Source organism: Platalea leucorodia, assembly GCF_965183815.1.
Source record: "Platalea leucorodia genome assembly, chromosome: 7".
NCBI classification, from domain to species: Eukaryota; Metazoa; Chordata; class Aves; order Pelecaniformes; family Threskiornithidae; genus Platalea; species Platalea leucorodia.
Genome location: NC_138829.1, coordinates 6557250 through 6573048, shown reverse-complemented (window position 1 = coordinate 6573048; position 15799 = coordinate 6557250). Strand labels below are relative to the sequence as shown.

Genomic DNA, 15799 nt, shown 5'->3' with positions numbered 1-15799 from the left:
ACAGAGTCGGGGGGCATTTTGCAGAAGAGCTGGTGCAGCGGGCTCTGGTTGCAGTGATTTCACTGAGCTTTGGCTTCCCAGGTGTTGTGGGTTAATCCCAGCAGGCAGCTTGACATCACACAGCTGCTCATTCACTTGCCCCCAGTGGGATGGCAGAGAGAATCCGCAGGGTAAAAGTGGGAAAGCTTGTGGGTTGAGAGAGGACAGGTTAGCAGGTAAAGCAAGAGCTACACGCCCAGGCAAAGCAACGTAAAGGATTCATTCACTACTCCCCTGGTCTGCCGACCAGACCTGCCTTTCCGGGAAGGGTTCTGCCTCGCTGGGGCTCAGGTTGAAGGCGCTACCAGGAAACTTCCTAACCTTGTATGGCCCTCAGATTCTTATCAGCTCTTGCTTTGTCATGTGGGTACCCACAAAGTCGCGACGAGAAGCCCGAGGGCGGTCAAAAGAGACTTCAAGGCCTCGGGGAGATTGGTAAAGGCATCAGGAGCGCAGGTAGTATTCTCCTCTGTCCTCCCAGTTGTAGGGAATGACGTCGAAAGAAACAGGCAGCCGCAGCGTATCAATACCTGGCTCCAAGGCTAGCGTCACTGGCAGAATTTGGGCTTTTCCAATCATGGGATGGGCTATGCGACACCAGGCCTGCTGGGGTCTGACGAGAGGCAGCGTTCTCAATGGGAGAAAAGTGTTTTTGCTCACCAATTAGCGGGGCTGATGGGAAGGGCTTTAAACTAGGTTTGAAGGGGGCAAGGGATAAAATCGGGCTTACTACTGGTAAGCTATGGGACGGAATGGCAACGTTTGAGGGATGGCGCGCTAGCGAGAGCTTTCGCTCTGCTCCGCGATGTACTGAGTACGCCGGAGCGCATTAGAAATATTTGTACGCTAATGCACGTGCTGTGAGGAATAGAGAGGAGGAACTAGAGGCCTTGGCTCAGTCCCAGAGCTACGGCGTCGTTGGCGTAAGTGAGACCTGTTGGGAAGAGTCCTGTGGCTGGAGTGCTGGCATGGACGGTTATAGGCTGCTGCGGAGAGAGAGGCAGGGCAGGCGAGGCGGAGGGGTAGTGCCGTATGCAAAGGAGGGCTTGGACTGTACAGCGCTTGCAGCTGAGGACGACGTGGTTGAGAGCCTGTGCGTAAAGATTAGGGGAAAAGCCAATAAAGCGGAAGTTCTTGCAGGAGTCTACTATGGATCACCCAGGCAGGATGATGACACTGATGTAGTATTCTATAAGGAATCAAGGACAATCTCTAGATCAGTCGCCCTGTGTCGTCCTTCTGGGCGACTTCAACTTCCCAGCTGCTAACTGGGACTGTCATGGAGCAGACAGGAACAGGCCCAGGAAATTCCTGAAGCCCGCGTTGAAGAGAACTTTTTGAGAGGGGTCCTAAGGGAGCCAACTAGGAAAGGTGCCCTCCTAGCGCTGTTCTTTGTGCATAGAGACGGTCTCGTGGGCGAAGTGATGACCGGTGGCTGTCTTGGGCATAGTGATCAAGAAATGGCTGAGTTTAAGATCTTTGGTGATATGGGAAAAACTGTCCACAGAGCTACTGCCCTGGATTCTGGGAGGGCAGACTTTAGGCTGCTCAAGAAACTAGTTAGTGAGGTCCCCTGGGAATCCGCTTTCGAGGGTACTGGTGTCCATAAATGGGGGTCACTTTTTAAGAGCCGTTTCTTAAGAGCACAGGAGCGAGCAATTCCAATGTGTACCGGTGTTATGAAGAGCGGCTGAGGGAGCTGGGGTTGTTTAGCCTGGAGAAGAGGAGGCTGAGGGGAGACCTTATCGCTCTCTACAGCTACCTGAAAGGAGGTTGTAGCGAGGTGGGGGTCGGTCTCTTTTCCCAGGTAGCAAGCGATAGGAGGAGAGGAAATGGCCTCAAGTTGCGCCAGGGGAGGTTTAGATTGGATATTAGGAAAAATTTCTTCCCCAAAAGGCTTATCAAGTGTTGGAAGAGGCTGCCCAGGGAAGTGGTTGAGGCACCATGCCTGGAGGTATCTATGAGATGTGTAGACGTGGCGCCTAGGGCCATGTTTAGTGGTGGGCTTCGCAGTGTTAGGTTAACAGTTGGACTCACTGATCTTAAAGGTCTTTTCCAACGTCTATGATTCTGTGATTCTATGATTTAACTTCAAGGCTGGCCAGTGTGGAGCCAGGGGTTGGACTCGATGATCCTCGTGGGTCGCTTCCAACTCAGGATATGCTGTGATGATGAGATTGCCACTGGCAGGCAGATGATGATAAATCCAAAGTAAAGCACCACGCAAGCTCCTGTGAAGAAAATTAACTCTAGCTCAGCTTTAGCCAGTGCACCAGGACAGCTGCGAGTCGCTGAGCCGGGGTGGGGCCGAAGGGCAGGGTTGCACGGCGCACGTGCCTGTGATGCGCTCTGGCGCCTGTGATGAGTCACAATGGGGGCGGTTATCAGGGGCGCCAGCAGGCAGCGCTGCCCCAGTACGGCCTGGGCCAGCGGTGAGTGCACACGCCGGGGGAGGCTGGGCTGGACGAGGGCCGGGGCAGAAACGTGGGCCCCTGGCAGGGTGGGTTGTCAGTCGGCATCGAGGGTCCAGCCGCTCCCGGGAGCGCCTGGGGCAGGGCGCAGGCCTTGCTGCCTCCCAGCTGTCTCGCACCCTCTCCTACGTGCCGCCAGCTCCTTGCGGCTCCCATCTCTGCTCCCCCTGCCGCCAGCTCCCTCCCTCGCAGCCCCACTGAACCCCTTCTCTCCCTCCTCCTGCAGGCCATGGCTACCATAATATCCCTCATCCGCTTTGTGCTAAGCATCATCCAGCTCCCGCAGATGGTCGGTGATGAGCTGGATGAGGCCACGCACGAGCACATGCAGCAGCGTGCCGAGCAGCTGAGCCAGGAGATGGCTCGGCTGCTGCAGGAGCTGGAGCAGAAGAGCCAGGAGCAGAGGATTCAGGAGCAGAGCGGCTTTTCCTGGGGAGCCCTGCTCTTTGCTGCCTTGCAGCAGTGGCAGTTCTGGGCCATTGCTGGAGTCCTGGTCCTGCTCTTGGGGCTCTGCTGGCGGCTCAGGAAAAGGGGCCGTCAGCCAGCCAGCAGCAGCAAGGAGGGCAGTTCCGGAAAAAAGGTGGCTAAGGAGGAGCAAGAAGAAAAAGCCAGTGTTGCACTGGCTGTGGGCAGAATTTCCGCCAAGCGCCTCCTGGACCTGCCGCAATCGTTCACAATGGTGGAGGAGCTGGCGGATGAACTTCTCCGTATCTGCCGAAAACTTTCCAGGAATAGTTTCATGCCGCGGCTGAAGGCAGCCATCAGGGTGAGCGGCGCCTTAGAAGGCTGGAGTTCCTGTGAGGATGATGCTGTCTACCGCCTGCTTGTGCCTCTGAAGCCCCCCCGTGGACACACCTTCCACCTGGAGCTGGGCACTGCGGAGGAGATGCCGGCAAGGAACTGCAGCCTCCGCGTGGAGCTGAAGTGCATCTGCACGAGGGAGCGGCTGGTGGGGGACATGCTGTGCTTCCTCCACCACCCCAAGGAGGAGCTGAGGAGAAATCAGGGTCCCAGCCTCCTAGGCACCCTCTGCACCGGCCCCTACCTGGACATGGAGAAAACCACCCGCTGGTTCCAGATATTGATAAAAGCGGCCTGGGTGCTTTTGCCTCAGTCGAGACACTGCCGTCTAACAGTGCTGCCCTCCAGGCGCTCCTGCAAGCTCCGGCTGACAAGCGCTTCCGATAGTACCCTCTTGATTGAGATGGTATTTGGTGTGCAGCAAGAGGACTCAGACACCTTCCTGAGCATCGAGTAGGCAGAGGCCAGCGTTAGCAGCAGCAGGACGTGGCCAGAGAGCTGTGCTGTGGCAGAGGTGCGGTTCTTCAGGCACAGGGCCCGGCCTGAAGACGCTCCCCGGGGAGCTGGTGCCGCAGAACTGAACATGCCGCCCATGGGGAACACGCTGCTCAACCGGCAGTGGGAATTGCTGCCGCACCTTTCCTCCACAGCAAAAGCACGCTCTGGGGAGTGAGACCGCATGCAGCTGAAGGGGCCAGTACAAGGAGCCTGGCAACAGAGACCCCCGTCGCTACCCGGGCAGCGACTGCCTGCCCTCTTCGAGAGAGTCCAGTCCCTCTGGCAGCTTCACCCTGTGCAGAGATGTCAATAAATCCCTCGGTTAACACACAAACACTGCGTCTGGGAGCGCCTGTGCATCGCTTTGTTGGGGAAGGCAGGCAGAGGGTGCTGACGGCTCAGCTGCCACAGAGTCGGGGGGCATTTTGCAGAAGAGCTGGTGCAGCGGGCTCTGGTTGCAGTGATTTCACTGAGCTTTGGCTTCCCAGGTGTTGTGGGTTAATCCCAGCAGGCAGCTTGACATCACACAGCTGCTCATTCACTTGCCCCCAGTGGGATGGCAGAGAGAATCTGCAGGGTAAAAGTGGGAAAGCTTGTGGGTTGAGAGAGGACAGGTTAGCAGGTAAAGCAAGAGCTACACGCCCAGGCAAAGCAACGTAAAGGATTCATTCACTACTCCCCTGGTCTGCCGACCAGACCTGCCTTTCCGGGAAGGGTTCTGCCTCGCTGGGGCTCAGGTTGAAGGCGCTACCAGGAAACTTCCTAACCTTGTATGGCCCTCAGATTCTTATCAGCTCTTGCTTTGTCATGTGGGTACCCACAAAGTCGCGACGAGAAGCCCGAGGGCGGTCAAAAGAGACTTCAAGGCCTCGGGGAGATTGGTAAAGGCATCAGGAGCGCAGGTAGTATTCTCCTCTGTCCTCCCAGTTGTAGGGAATGACGTCGAAAGAAACAGGCAGCCGCAGCGTATCAATACCTGGCTCCAAGGCTAGCGTCACTGGCAGAATTTGGGGTTTTCCAATCATGGGATGGGCTATGCGACACCAGGCCTGCTGGGGTCTGACGAGAGGCAGCGTTCTCAATGGGAGAAAAGTGTTTTTGCTCACCAATTAGCGGGGCTGATGGGAAGGGCTTTAAACTAGGTTTGAAGGGGGCAAGGGATAAAATCGGGCTTACTACTGGTAAGCTATGGGACGGCATGGCAACGTTTGAGGGATGGCGCGCTAGCGAGAGCTTTCGCTCTGCTCCGCGATGTACTGAGTACGCCGGAGCGCATTAGAAATATTTGTACGCTAATGCACGTGCTGTGAGGAATAGAGAGGAGGAACTAGAGGCCTTGGCTCAGTCCCAGAGCTACGGCGTCGTTGGCGTAAGTGAGACCTGTTGGGAAGAGTCCTGTGGCTGGAGTGCTGGCATGGACGGTTATAGGCTGCTGCGGAGAGAGAGGCAGGGCAGGCGAGGCGGAGGGGTAGTGCCGTATGCAAAGGAGGGCTTGGACTGTACAGCGCTTGCAGCTGAGGACGACGTGGTTGAGAGCCTGTGCGTAAAGATTAGGGGAAAAGCCAATAAAGCGGAAGTTCTTGCAGGAGTCTACTATGGATCACCCAGGCAGGATGATGACACTGATGTAGTATTCTATAAGGAATCAAGGACAATCTCTAGATCAGTCGCCCTGTGTCGTCCTTCTGGGCGACTTCAACTTCCCAGCTGCTAACTGGGACTGTCATGGAGCAGACAGGAACAGGCCCAGGAAATTCCTGAAGCCCGCGTTGAAGAGAACTTTTTGAGAGGGGTCCTAAGGGAGCCAACTAGGAAAGGTGCCCTCCTAGCGCTGTTCTTTGTGCATAGAGACGGTCTCGTGGGCGAAGTGATGACCGGTGGCTGTCTTGGGCATAGTGATCAAGAAATGGCTGAGTTTAAGATCTTTGGTGATATGGGAAAAACTGTCCACAGAGCTACTGCCCTGGATTCTGGGAGGGCAGACTTTAGGCTGCTCAAGAAACTAGTTAGTGAGGTCCCCTGGGAATCCGCTTTCGAGGGTACTGGTGTCCATAAATGGGGGTCACTTTTTAAGAGCCGTTTCTTAAGAGCACAGGAGCGAGCAATTCCAATGTGTACCGGTGTTATGAAGAGCGGCTGAGGGAGCTGGGGTTGTTTAGCCTGGAGAAGAGGAGGCTGAGGGGAGACCTTATCGCTCTCTACAGCTACCTGAAAGGAGGTTGTAGCGAGGTGGGGGTCGGTCTCTTTTCCCAGGTAGCAAGCGATAGGAGGAGAGGAAATGGCCTCAAGTTGCGCCAGGGGAGGTTTAGATTGGATATTAGGAAAAATTTCTTCCCCAAAAGGCTTATCAAGTGTTGGAAGAGGCTGCCCAGGGAAGTGGTTGAGGCACCATGCCTGGAGGTATCTATGAGATGTGTAGACGTGGCGCCTAGGGCCATGTTTAGTGGTGGGCTTGGCAGTGTTAGGTTAACAGTTGGACTCACTGATCTTAAAGGTCTTTTCCAACGTCTATGATTCTGTGATTCTATGATTTAACTTCAAGGCTGGCCAGTGTGGAGCCAGGGGTTGGACTCGATGATCCTCGTGGGTCGCTTCCAACTCAGGATATGCTGTGATGATGAGATTGCCACTGGCAGGCAGATGATGATAAATCCAAAGTAAAGCACCACGCAAGCTCCTGTGAAGAAAATTAACTCTAGCTCAGCTTTAGCCAGTGCACCAGGACAGCTGCGAGTCGCTGAGCCGGGGTGGGGCCGAAGGGCAGGGTTGCACGGCGCACGTGCCTGTGATGCGCTCTGGCGCCTGTGATGAGTCACAATGGGGGCGGTTATCAGGGGCGCCAGCAGGCAGCGCTGCCCCAGTACGGCCTGGGCCAGCGGTGAGTGCACACGCCGGGGGAGGCTGGGCTGGACGAGGGCCGGGGCAGAAACGTGGGCCCCTGGCAGGGTGGGTTGTCAGTCGGCATCGAGGGTCCAGCCGCTCCCGGGAGCGCCTGGGGCAGGGCGCAGGCCTTGCTGCCTCCCAGCTGTCTCGCACCCTCTCCTACGTGCCGCCAGCTCCTTGCGGCTCCCATCCCTGCTCCCCCTGCCGCCAGCTCCCTCCCTCGCAGCCCCACTGAACCCCTTCTCTCCCTCCTCCTGCAGGCCATGGCTACCATAATATCCCTCATCCGCTTTGTGCTAAGCATCATCCAGCTCCCGCAGATGGTCGGTGATGAGCTGGATGAGGCCACGCACGAGCACATGCAGCAGCGTGCCGAGCAGCTGAGCCAGGAGATGGCTCGGCTGCTGCAGGAGCTGGAGCAGAAGAGCCAGGAGCAGAGGATTCAGGAGCAGAGCGGCTTTTCCTGGGGAGCCCTGCTCTTTGCTGCCTTGCAGCAGTGGCAGTTCTGGGCCATTGCTGGAGTCCTGGTCCTGCTCTTGGGGCTCTGCTGGCGGCTCAGGAAAAGGGGCCGTCAGCCAGCCAGCAGCAGCAAGGAGGGCAGTTCCGGAAAAAAGGTGGCTAAGGAGGAGCAAGAAGAAAAAGCCAGTGTTGCACTGGCTGTGGGCAGAATTTCCGCCAAGCGCCTCCTGGACCTGCCGCAATCGTTCACAATGGTGGAGGAGCTGGCGGATGAACTTCTCCGTATCTGCCGAAAACTTTCCAGGAATAGTTTCATGCCGCGGCTGAAGGCAGCCATCAGGGTGAGCGGCGCCTTAGAAGGCTGGAGTTCCTGTGAGGATGATGCTGTCTACTGCCTGCTTGTGCCTCTGAAGCCCCCCCGTGGACACACCTTCCACCTGGAGCTGGGCACTGCGGAGGAGATGCCGGCAAGGAACTGCAGCCTCCGCGTGGAGCTGAAGTGCGTCTGCACGAGGGAGCGGCTGGTGGGGGACATGCTGTGCTTCCTCCACCACCCCAAGGAGGAGCTGAGGAGAAATCAGGGTCCCAGCCTCCTAGGCACCCTCTGCACCGGCCCCTACCTGGACATGGAGAAAACCACCCGCTGGTTCCAGATATTGATAAAAGCGGCCTGGGTGCTTTTGCCTCAGTCGAGACACTGCCGTCTAACAGTGCTGCCCTCCAGGCGCTCCTGCAAGCTCCGGCTGACAAGCGCTTCCGATAGTACCCTCTTGATTGAGATGGTGTTTGCTGTGCAGCAAGAGGACTCAGACACCTTCCTGAGCATCGAGTAGGCAGAGGCCAGCGTTAGCAGCAGCAGGACGTGGCCAGAGAGCTGTGCTGTGGCAGAGGTGCGGTTCTTCAGGCACAGGGCCCGGCCTGAAGACGCTCCCCGGGGAGCTGGTGCCGCAGAACTGAACATGCCGCCCATGGGGAACACGCTGCTCAACCGGCAGTGGGAATTGCTGCCGCACCTTTCCTCCACAGCAAAAGCACGCTCTGGGGAGTGAGACCGCATGCAGCTGAAGGGGCCAGTACAAGGAGCCTGGCAACAGAGACCCCTGTCGCTACCCGGGCAGCGACTGCCTGCCCTCTTCGAGAGAGTCCAGTCCCTCTGGCAGCTTCACCCTGTGCAGAGATGTCAATAAATCCCTCGGTTAACACACAAACACTGCGTCTGGGAGCGCCTGTGCATCGCTTTGTTGGGGAAGGCAGGCAGAGGGTGCTGACGGCTCAGCTGCCACAGAGTCGGGGGGCATTTTGCAGAAGAGCTGGTGCAGCGGGCTCTGGTTGCAGTGATTTCACTGAGCTTTGGCTTCCCAGGTGTTGTGGGTTAATCCCAGCAGGCAGCTTGACATCACACAGCTGCTCATTCACTTGCCCCCAGTGGGATGGCAGAGAGAATCCGCAGGGTAAAAGTGGGAAAGCTTGTGGGTTGAGAGAGGACAGGTTAGCAGGTAAAGCAAGAGCTACACGCCCAGGCAAAGCAACGTAAAGGATTCATTCACTACTCCCCTGGTCTGCCGACCAGACCTGCCTTTCCGGGAAGGGTTCTGCCTCGCTGGGGCTCAGGGTGAAGGCGCTACCAGGAAACTTCCTAACCTTGTATGGCCCTCAGATTCTTATCAGCTCTTGCTTTGTCATGTGGGTACCCACAAAGTCGCGACGAGAAGCCCGAGGGCGGTCAAAAGAGACTTCAAGGCCTCGGGGAGATTGGTAAAGGCATCAGGAGCGCAGGTAGTATTCTCCTCTGTCCTCCCAGTTGTAGGGAATGACGTCGAAAGAAACAGGCAGCCGCAGCGTATCAATACCTGGCTCCAAGGCTAGCGTCACTGGCAGAATTTGGGGTTTTCCAATCATGGGATGGGCTATGCGACACCAGGCCTGCTGGGGTCTGACGAGAGGCAGCGTTCTCAATGGGAGAAAAGTGTTTTTGCTCACCAATTAGCGGGGCTGATGGGAAGGGCTTTAAACTAGGTTTGAAGGGGGCAAGGGATAAAATCGGGCTTACTACTGGTAAGCTATGGGACGGCATGGCAACGTTTGAGGGATGGCGCGCTAGCGAGAGCTTTCGCTCTGCTCCGCGATGTACTGAGTACGCCGGAGCGCATTAGAAATATTTGTACGCTAATGCACGTGCTGTGAGGAATAGAGAGGAGGAACTAGAGGCCTTGGCTCAGTCCCAGAGCTACGGCGTCGTTGGCGTAAGTGAGACCTGTTGGGAAGAGTCCTGTGGCTGGAGTGCTGGCATGGACGGTTATAGGCTGCTGCGGAGAGAGAGGCAGGGCAGGCAGGCGAGGCGGAGGGGTAGTGCCGTATGCAAAGGAGGGCTTGGACTGTACAGCGCTTGCAGCTGAGGATGACGTGGTTGAGAGCCTGTGCGTAAAGACTAGGGGAAAAGCCAATAAAGCGGAAGTTCTTGCAGGAGTCTACTATGGATCACCCAGGCAGGATGATGACACTGATGTAGTATTCTATAAGGAATCAAGGACAATCTCTAGATCAGTCGCCCTGTGTCGTCCTTCTGGGCGACTTCAACTTCCCAGCTGCTAACTGGGACTGTCATGGAGCAGACAGGAACAGGCCCAGGAAATTCCTGAAGCCCGCGTTGAAGAGAACTTTTTGAGAGGGGTCCTAAGGGAGCCAACTAGGAAAGGTGCCCTCCTAGCGCTGTTCTTTGTGCATAGAGACGGTCTCGTGGGCGAAGTGATGACCGGTGGCTGTCTTGGGCATAGTGATCAAGAAATGGCTGAGTTTAAGATCTTTGGTGATATGGGAAAAACTGTCCACAGAGCTACTGCCCTGGATTCTGGGAGGGCAGACTTTAGGCTGCTCAAGAAACTAGTTAGTGAGGTCCCCTGGGAATCCGCTTTCGAGGGTACTGGTGTCCATAAATGGGGGTCACTTTTTAAGAGCCGTTTCTTAAGAGCACAGGAGCGAGCAATTCCAATGTGTACCGGTGTTATGAAGAGCGGCTGAGGGAGCTGGGGTTGTTTAGCCTGGAGAAGAGGAGGCTGAGGGGAGACCTTATCGCTCTCTACAGCTACCTGAAAGGAGGTTGTAGCGAGGTGGGGGTCGGTCTCTTTTCCCAGGTAGCAAGCGATAGGAGGAGAGGAAATGGCCTCAAGTTGCGCCAGGGGAGGTTTAGATTGGATATTAGGAAAAATTTCTTCCCCAAAAGGCTTATCAAGTGTTGGAAGAGGCTGCGCAGGGAAGTGGTTGAGGCACCATGCCTGGAGGTATCTATGAGATGTGTAGACGTGGCGCCTAGGGCCATGTTTAGTGGTGGGCTTGGCAGTGTTAGGTTAACGGTTGGACTCACTGATCTTAAAGGTCTTTTCCAACGTCTATGATTCTGTGATTCTATGATTTAACTTCAAGGCTGGCCAGTGTGGAGCCAGGGGTTGGACTCGATGATCCTCGTGGGTCGCTTCCAACTCAGGATATGCTGTGATGATGAGATTGCCACTGGCAGGCAGATGATGATAAATCCAAAGTAAAGCACCACGCAAGCTCCTGTGAAGAAAATTAACTCTAGCTCAGCTTTAGCCAGTACACCAGGACAGCTGTGAGTCGCTGAGCCGGGGTGTGGCCGAAGGGCGGGGTTGCACTGCGCAAGTGCCTGTGATGCGGTCTGCCGCCTGTGACGAGTCACAATGGGGGCGGTTATCAGGGGCGCCAGCAGGCAGCGCTGCCCCAGTACGGCCTGGGCCAGCGGTGAGTGCCCACGCCGGGGGAGGCTGGGCTGGATGAGGGCCGGGGCAGAAGCACGGGCCCCGGCAGGGTGGGTTGTGACGCGGCATTGAGGGCCCAGCCGCTCACGGGAGCACCTGGGGCAGGGCACGGAACTGCTACTGCCGCCGGGGCTGGGCGCAGGCCTTGCTGCCTCCCAGCTGCCTCGCACCCTCTCCTACGTGCAGCCAGCTCCCTGCGGCTCCCGTCCCTCCTCCCCCCGCTGCCAGCTCCCTCCCTCGCAGCCCCACTGAACCCCTTCTCTCCCTCCTCCTGCAGGCCATGGCTGCCACAAAATTCCTCATCTGGCTTGTGCAAAGCATCTTTCTGAACCTGCCGATGGTCGGTGATGAGCTGGATGAGGCAACGCGTGAGCGCATGCAGCAGCGTGCGGAGCAGCTGAGCCAGGAGATGGCTCGGCTGCTGCAGGAGCTGGAGCAGAGGAGCCAGGAGCAGAGGAGGCAGGAGCCGAGGGCCCAGGAGCAGAGCGGCTTTTCCTGGGGAGCCCTGCTCTTTGCTGCCTTGCAGCAGTGGCAGTTCTGGGCCATTGCTGGAGTCCTGGTCCTGCTCTTGGGGCTCTGCTGGCGGTGGAGGAAAAGAATCCGTGAGGTGGACAGCAGCGACGAAGACAGCTCCAGTAGCAACACAGACCAGGAGGAGGAAGAGGAGCAGGAGGAGGAAGAAAGCGAAGGAGAAGATCCTGATGATGAGAGGAATCTATGCAGGTTTTTTGCAAAGCGTATCCAGTGGCCAGTGCAGAACCTGGCCTACAAGAGCCAGGTGGTGAAGGAGCTGGTTGGCGACCTCCTCCATGTCCTACAAGTGCTCTCGTCAAATGGCTTCTTCCCGGTGCTGCAACCAGCCATCGGGGTGGGCAGTTCCTTCGAAGGCTGGAATCCCCATGAGGATGATGCTGTCTATAGCCTGCTCGTGCCCTTGCAGCCCCCCCGTGGGCACACCTTCCACCTGGAGCTGGGCACGGCAGGGGAGATGCCAGCGAACGACGCCTGCGTCCGCGTGGAGCTGGAGTGCACCTGCATGAGGGAGCAGCTGGCAGAGAACATGCTGTGCTTCCTCCACCACCCCGAGGAGGACCTGAGGACAAATCAGGACCCCAGCCTCCTACACACCCTCTGCACGGGCTCCTACCTAGATGTGGAGAAAACTGCCCTCTGGTTCCAGAACTGCGTGAGGTCAGCCTGGGTGGAGGTGCCTCAGTCACGTCGCTACAGTATGAAGGTGCTACCCTCCAGTCGCTCCTGCAAGCTGCAGCTGACGAACGCCTCCAGGAGAACCTTGTACATTGAGATGATGTTTGGGGTGCAGCAAGGCGACTCGGACATCTTCCTGAGCAGCCAGACTACAGAGGCCGTCTCCACCCCAAGCACGATGTGGTCGGAGAGCTACGCTGTGGCAGAGGTGAAGTTCTTCAGGCATATGGCCAGGCACGCCCCACCTAATAGCTTCCACCTCAAATGCCTGCAGCTCTATGCCCGCATCCTGGAGGCCACAGGCTTTTCCACCTATACCTTGAAGACAGTTGTGATGCACCTCCTGACCATCCTACCCCTGTCAGGCTGGCGCAGGAGGGATTTCCTGCTGCGGCTGCAGGATATCATGCAGTACCTGCGCTGCTGCCTGGAGGAGAAACGCCTCGACCACTTCTTCTTTGGCAACGAGAGGGTGCCCGAGGAGATAATCTTGCCCCCAGCCTTCCAAGCAGCTGAGCCGCTCAACCTCTTCCAGCGCCTGGCACAGGATCCAGCTGCGCATGCCGAGGCACTGCGTGAGCTCGATGAGCTGCAAGATCGGCTCACAAGACTGCTGATCTACGGCCGCTGAAAGAGGTCTTCACGCACAGAGCTATGTTTCTGAGTCTCAGAGCCAACGGCAGGCGACCACCTCATGCTGCAGGAAAACGAGGGCAGAACGCGGAACACAGAAAGGAGAGGGCAAACCCTGCGCAGCAGCCCTCTGCCAAGAGCGGCAGTGGTCTCCCCTCGATGCTGTCCCCAGCACAGCAGCCGCTGACAGCTACAGTGGCGACAACGACTAGTTTCGCCCTGCTTTCCCCTCGCACTGGCTGTGGCCAGGATGGCGTTTCACCTGGGCGCAGAAATTCTTGCTGGCACCTCTGGCTGTACAGGGAGCAAGCGAGACGCACCGCTGATGCGCCTCCGTGTACTCACTGGGGTCCAGGTGGAGAATCTGCGCGTCCCAGACACTCCCCAGGGAGCTGGTAGTGCAGAACTGAAGATGCTGGGCGTGGAGAAGGCGGTGCTCTATCGGCAGCGGGCGTTGCCCCCTGGGAAATCTCCACCCTTGGGAAATGTCTCTTTGGAAGCAACGTCCTCTCGCAGTGGCACAGCAGGAACAGAGATCCTGCCATGGACAGGCCCCGTTCCGCTGTCAGGGTATACGCCACCACCCACCTATCGGTGTGACGAAGGCACCAAGAGCACACTCATGTCCACGAGCACGGAGGTCAGCATCAAGGGAGCTGATCCCATCTCTCGGGATTGCATTTCAAGGAGCAAAGCATCCACAGGTCACATCACACGATGTGATCTTTGGTAAGGGTTTGGGGGGGCCTCTGCCTGCTTTGGAAAGGGAGGCCCTGGGAGCCCTGTCCACGCGGGTGGGTCTGTACCTTGTGGGTGTGGCGGGCCTTAGCTGCCTGGGGCTGCTGTGAGTCGCTGAGCCGGGGTGGGGCCGAAGGGCGGGGCTGGCCGGTGGGCATGCCTGTGATGCGCTCTGACGCCTGTGACGAGTCACAATGGTGACTCGTTATCAGGGGCGCCAGCAGGCAGCGCTGCCCCAGTACGGCCTGGGCCAGCGGTGAGTGCCCACGCAGGGGGAGGCTGGGCTGGACGAGGGCCGGGGCAGAAGCACGGGCCCCTGGCAGGGTGGGTTGTGACCCTGCATCGAGGGCCCAGCCGCTCACGGGAGCGCCTGAGGCAGAGCACGGTGCCGCTACCGCCGCCGGGGCTGGGCGCAGGCCTTGCTGCCTCCCAGCTGCCTCGCACCCTCTCCTACGTGCCGCCAGCTCCCTGCGGCTCCCATCCCTGCTCCCCCCGCCGCCAGCTCCCTCCCTCGCAGCCCCACTGAACCCCTTCTCTCCCTCCTCCTGCAGGCCATGGCTGCCACAAAATTCCTCATCTGGCTTGTGCAAAGCATCTTTCTGAACCTGCCGATGGTCGGTGATGAGCTGGATGAGGCCACGCGTGAGCGCATGCAGCAGCGTGCGGAGCAGCTGAGCCAGGAGATGGCTCGGCTGCTGCAGGAGCTGGAGCAGAGGAGCCAGGAGCAGAGGAGGCAGGAGCCGAGGGCCCAGGAGCAGAGCGGCTTTTCCTGGGGAGCCCTGCTCTTTGCTGCCTTGCAGCAGTGGCAGTTCTGGGCCATTGCTGGAGTCCTGGTCCTGCTTTTGGGGCTCTGCTGGCGGTGGAGGAAAAGAATCCGTGAGGTGGACAGCAGCGACGAGGAGAGCTCCAGCAGCGACAGGGAGCAGGTGGAGGAGGAAGAGGAAGAAGACGATGATGCAAATGACGTGGGAAGGTTTTTTGAGGAGCACATACAGTGGCCAGTTCAGAACCTGGCCACAGAGTGCCAGATGGTGAAGGACTTGGTTGACAAGATCATCAATGTCCTCCAAGTGCTCTTGTTAAATAGTTTCTTCCCAGTGCTGCAACCAGCCATCGGGGTGGGCAGCGCCTTCGAAGGCTGGAGTCCCGATGAGAAAGGCATAATCTACCGCCTGCTCATGCCCCTGCGGCCCCCCCGTGGGCACGCCTTCCACCTGGAAGCGCGTAGTGTGGGGGAGATACTGGCGAGAAACTTCTGCATCCACGTGGAGCTGGTGTGCACCTGCACAAGGGAGCAGCTGGCAGGAGAGATGCTGTGCTTCCTCCACCACCCCGAGGAGGACCTGAGGAGGAATCAGGACCCCAGCCTCCTCTGCACCCTCTGCACGGCCTCCTACCTGGATGTGGAGAAAACTGCCCTCTGGTTCCAGCAGCTGGTGAAAGCTGCCTGGGTGGTTTTGCCTGAGTCGTCCAACCACCATCTAACGGTGCTGCCCTCCAGCCGCTCCTGCAAATTCCAGGTGACAAAAGGCGACAACAAAAGTCTCTTAATTGAGATGATATTTGGGGTGCAGCAAGGCGACTCGGACATCTTCCTGAGCAGCCAGACGACAGAGGCCATCTTCACCCCAAGCACGATGTGGTCGGAGAGCTACGCTGTGGCAGAGGAGAAGTTCTTGAGGCATATGGCCAGGCAGGCCCCACAGGACAGCTTCCACCTCAAATGCCTGCAGCTCTGTGCCCGCATCCTGGTGGGCACAAGCTTTTCCACCTATACCTTGAAGACAGTTGTGATGCACCTCCTGACCACCCTACCCCTGTCAGGCTGGCGCAGGAGGGATTTCCTGCTGCGGCTGCAGGATATCATGCGATACATGCGCTGCTGCCTGGAGGAGAAACGCCTCGACCACTTCTTCTTTGGCAACGAGAGGGTGCCCGAGGAGATCGTCTTGCCCCCAGCCTTCCAAGCAGCTGAGCCGCTCAACCTCTTCCAGCACCTAGTCCAGGATCCGGCCACTCATGCTGAGGCACTGCGTGAATTCATGGTCCTGCGAGATCGGCTCACAAGACTGCTGATCTACGGCCGCTGAAAGAGGTCTTCATGCACAGAGCTGTGTTTCTGGGTCTCACAGCTGATGACAGACGACCATGTCACACTGCAGGGAACACAAGGACAGAATACGTGACACAGAAAGGAAAGGGCAAACCCTGCGCAGCAGCCCTCTGCCAAGAGCGGCAGCAGCGTTCTCCTCTCGATGCTGTCCCGAGCAGCCGCTGACAGCTGCAGTGGTGACA

General features: G+C 57.9%; 2 protein-coding genes across 2 annotated transcripts; both read left to right on the top strand.

Annotated features, from left to right (window-relative positions):
* Positions 1 to 11204: 11204 nt before the first annotated feature.
* Positions 11205 to 12764, top strand: LOC309593771 (inositol 1,4,5-trisphosphate receptor-interacting protein-like 1; the record flags this gene model as incomplete). The annotated part of the gene is made up of 1 exon (XM_082318846.1): positions 11205 to 12764. The coding sequence occupies one exon, from the start codon at positions 11205 to 11207 to the stop codon at positions 12762 to 12764; it is 1560 nt and encodes a 519-aa protein (XP_082174972.1).
* A 1294-nt stretch (positions 12765 to 14058) lies between these two features.
* Positions 14059 to 15594, top strand: LOC309593770 (inositol 1,4,5-trisphosphate receptor-interacting protein-like 1; the record flags this gene model as incomplete). The annotated part of the gene is made up of 1 exon (XM_082318845.1): positions 14059 to 15594. One exon carries the CDS (start codon positions 14059 to 14061, stop codon positions 15592 to 15594), a length of 1536 nt encoding a protein of 511 aa, XP_082174971.1.
* Positions 15595 to 15799: the final 205 nt, after the last annotated feature.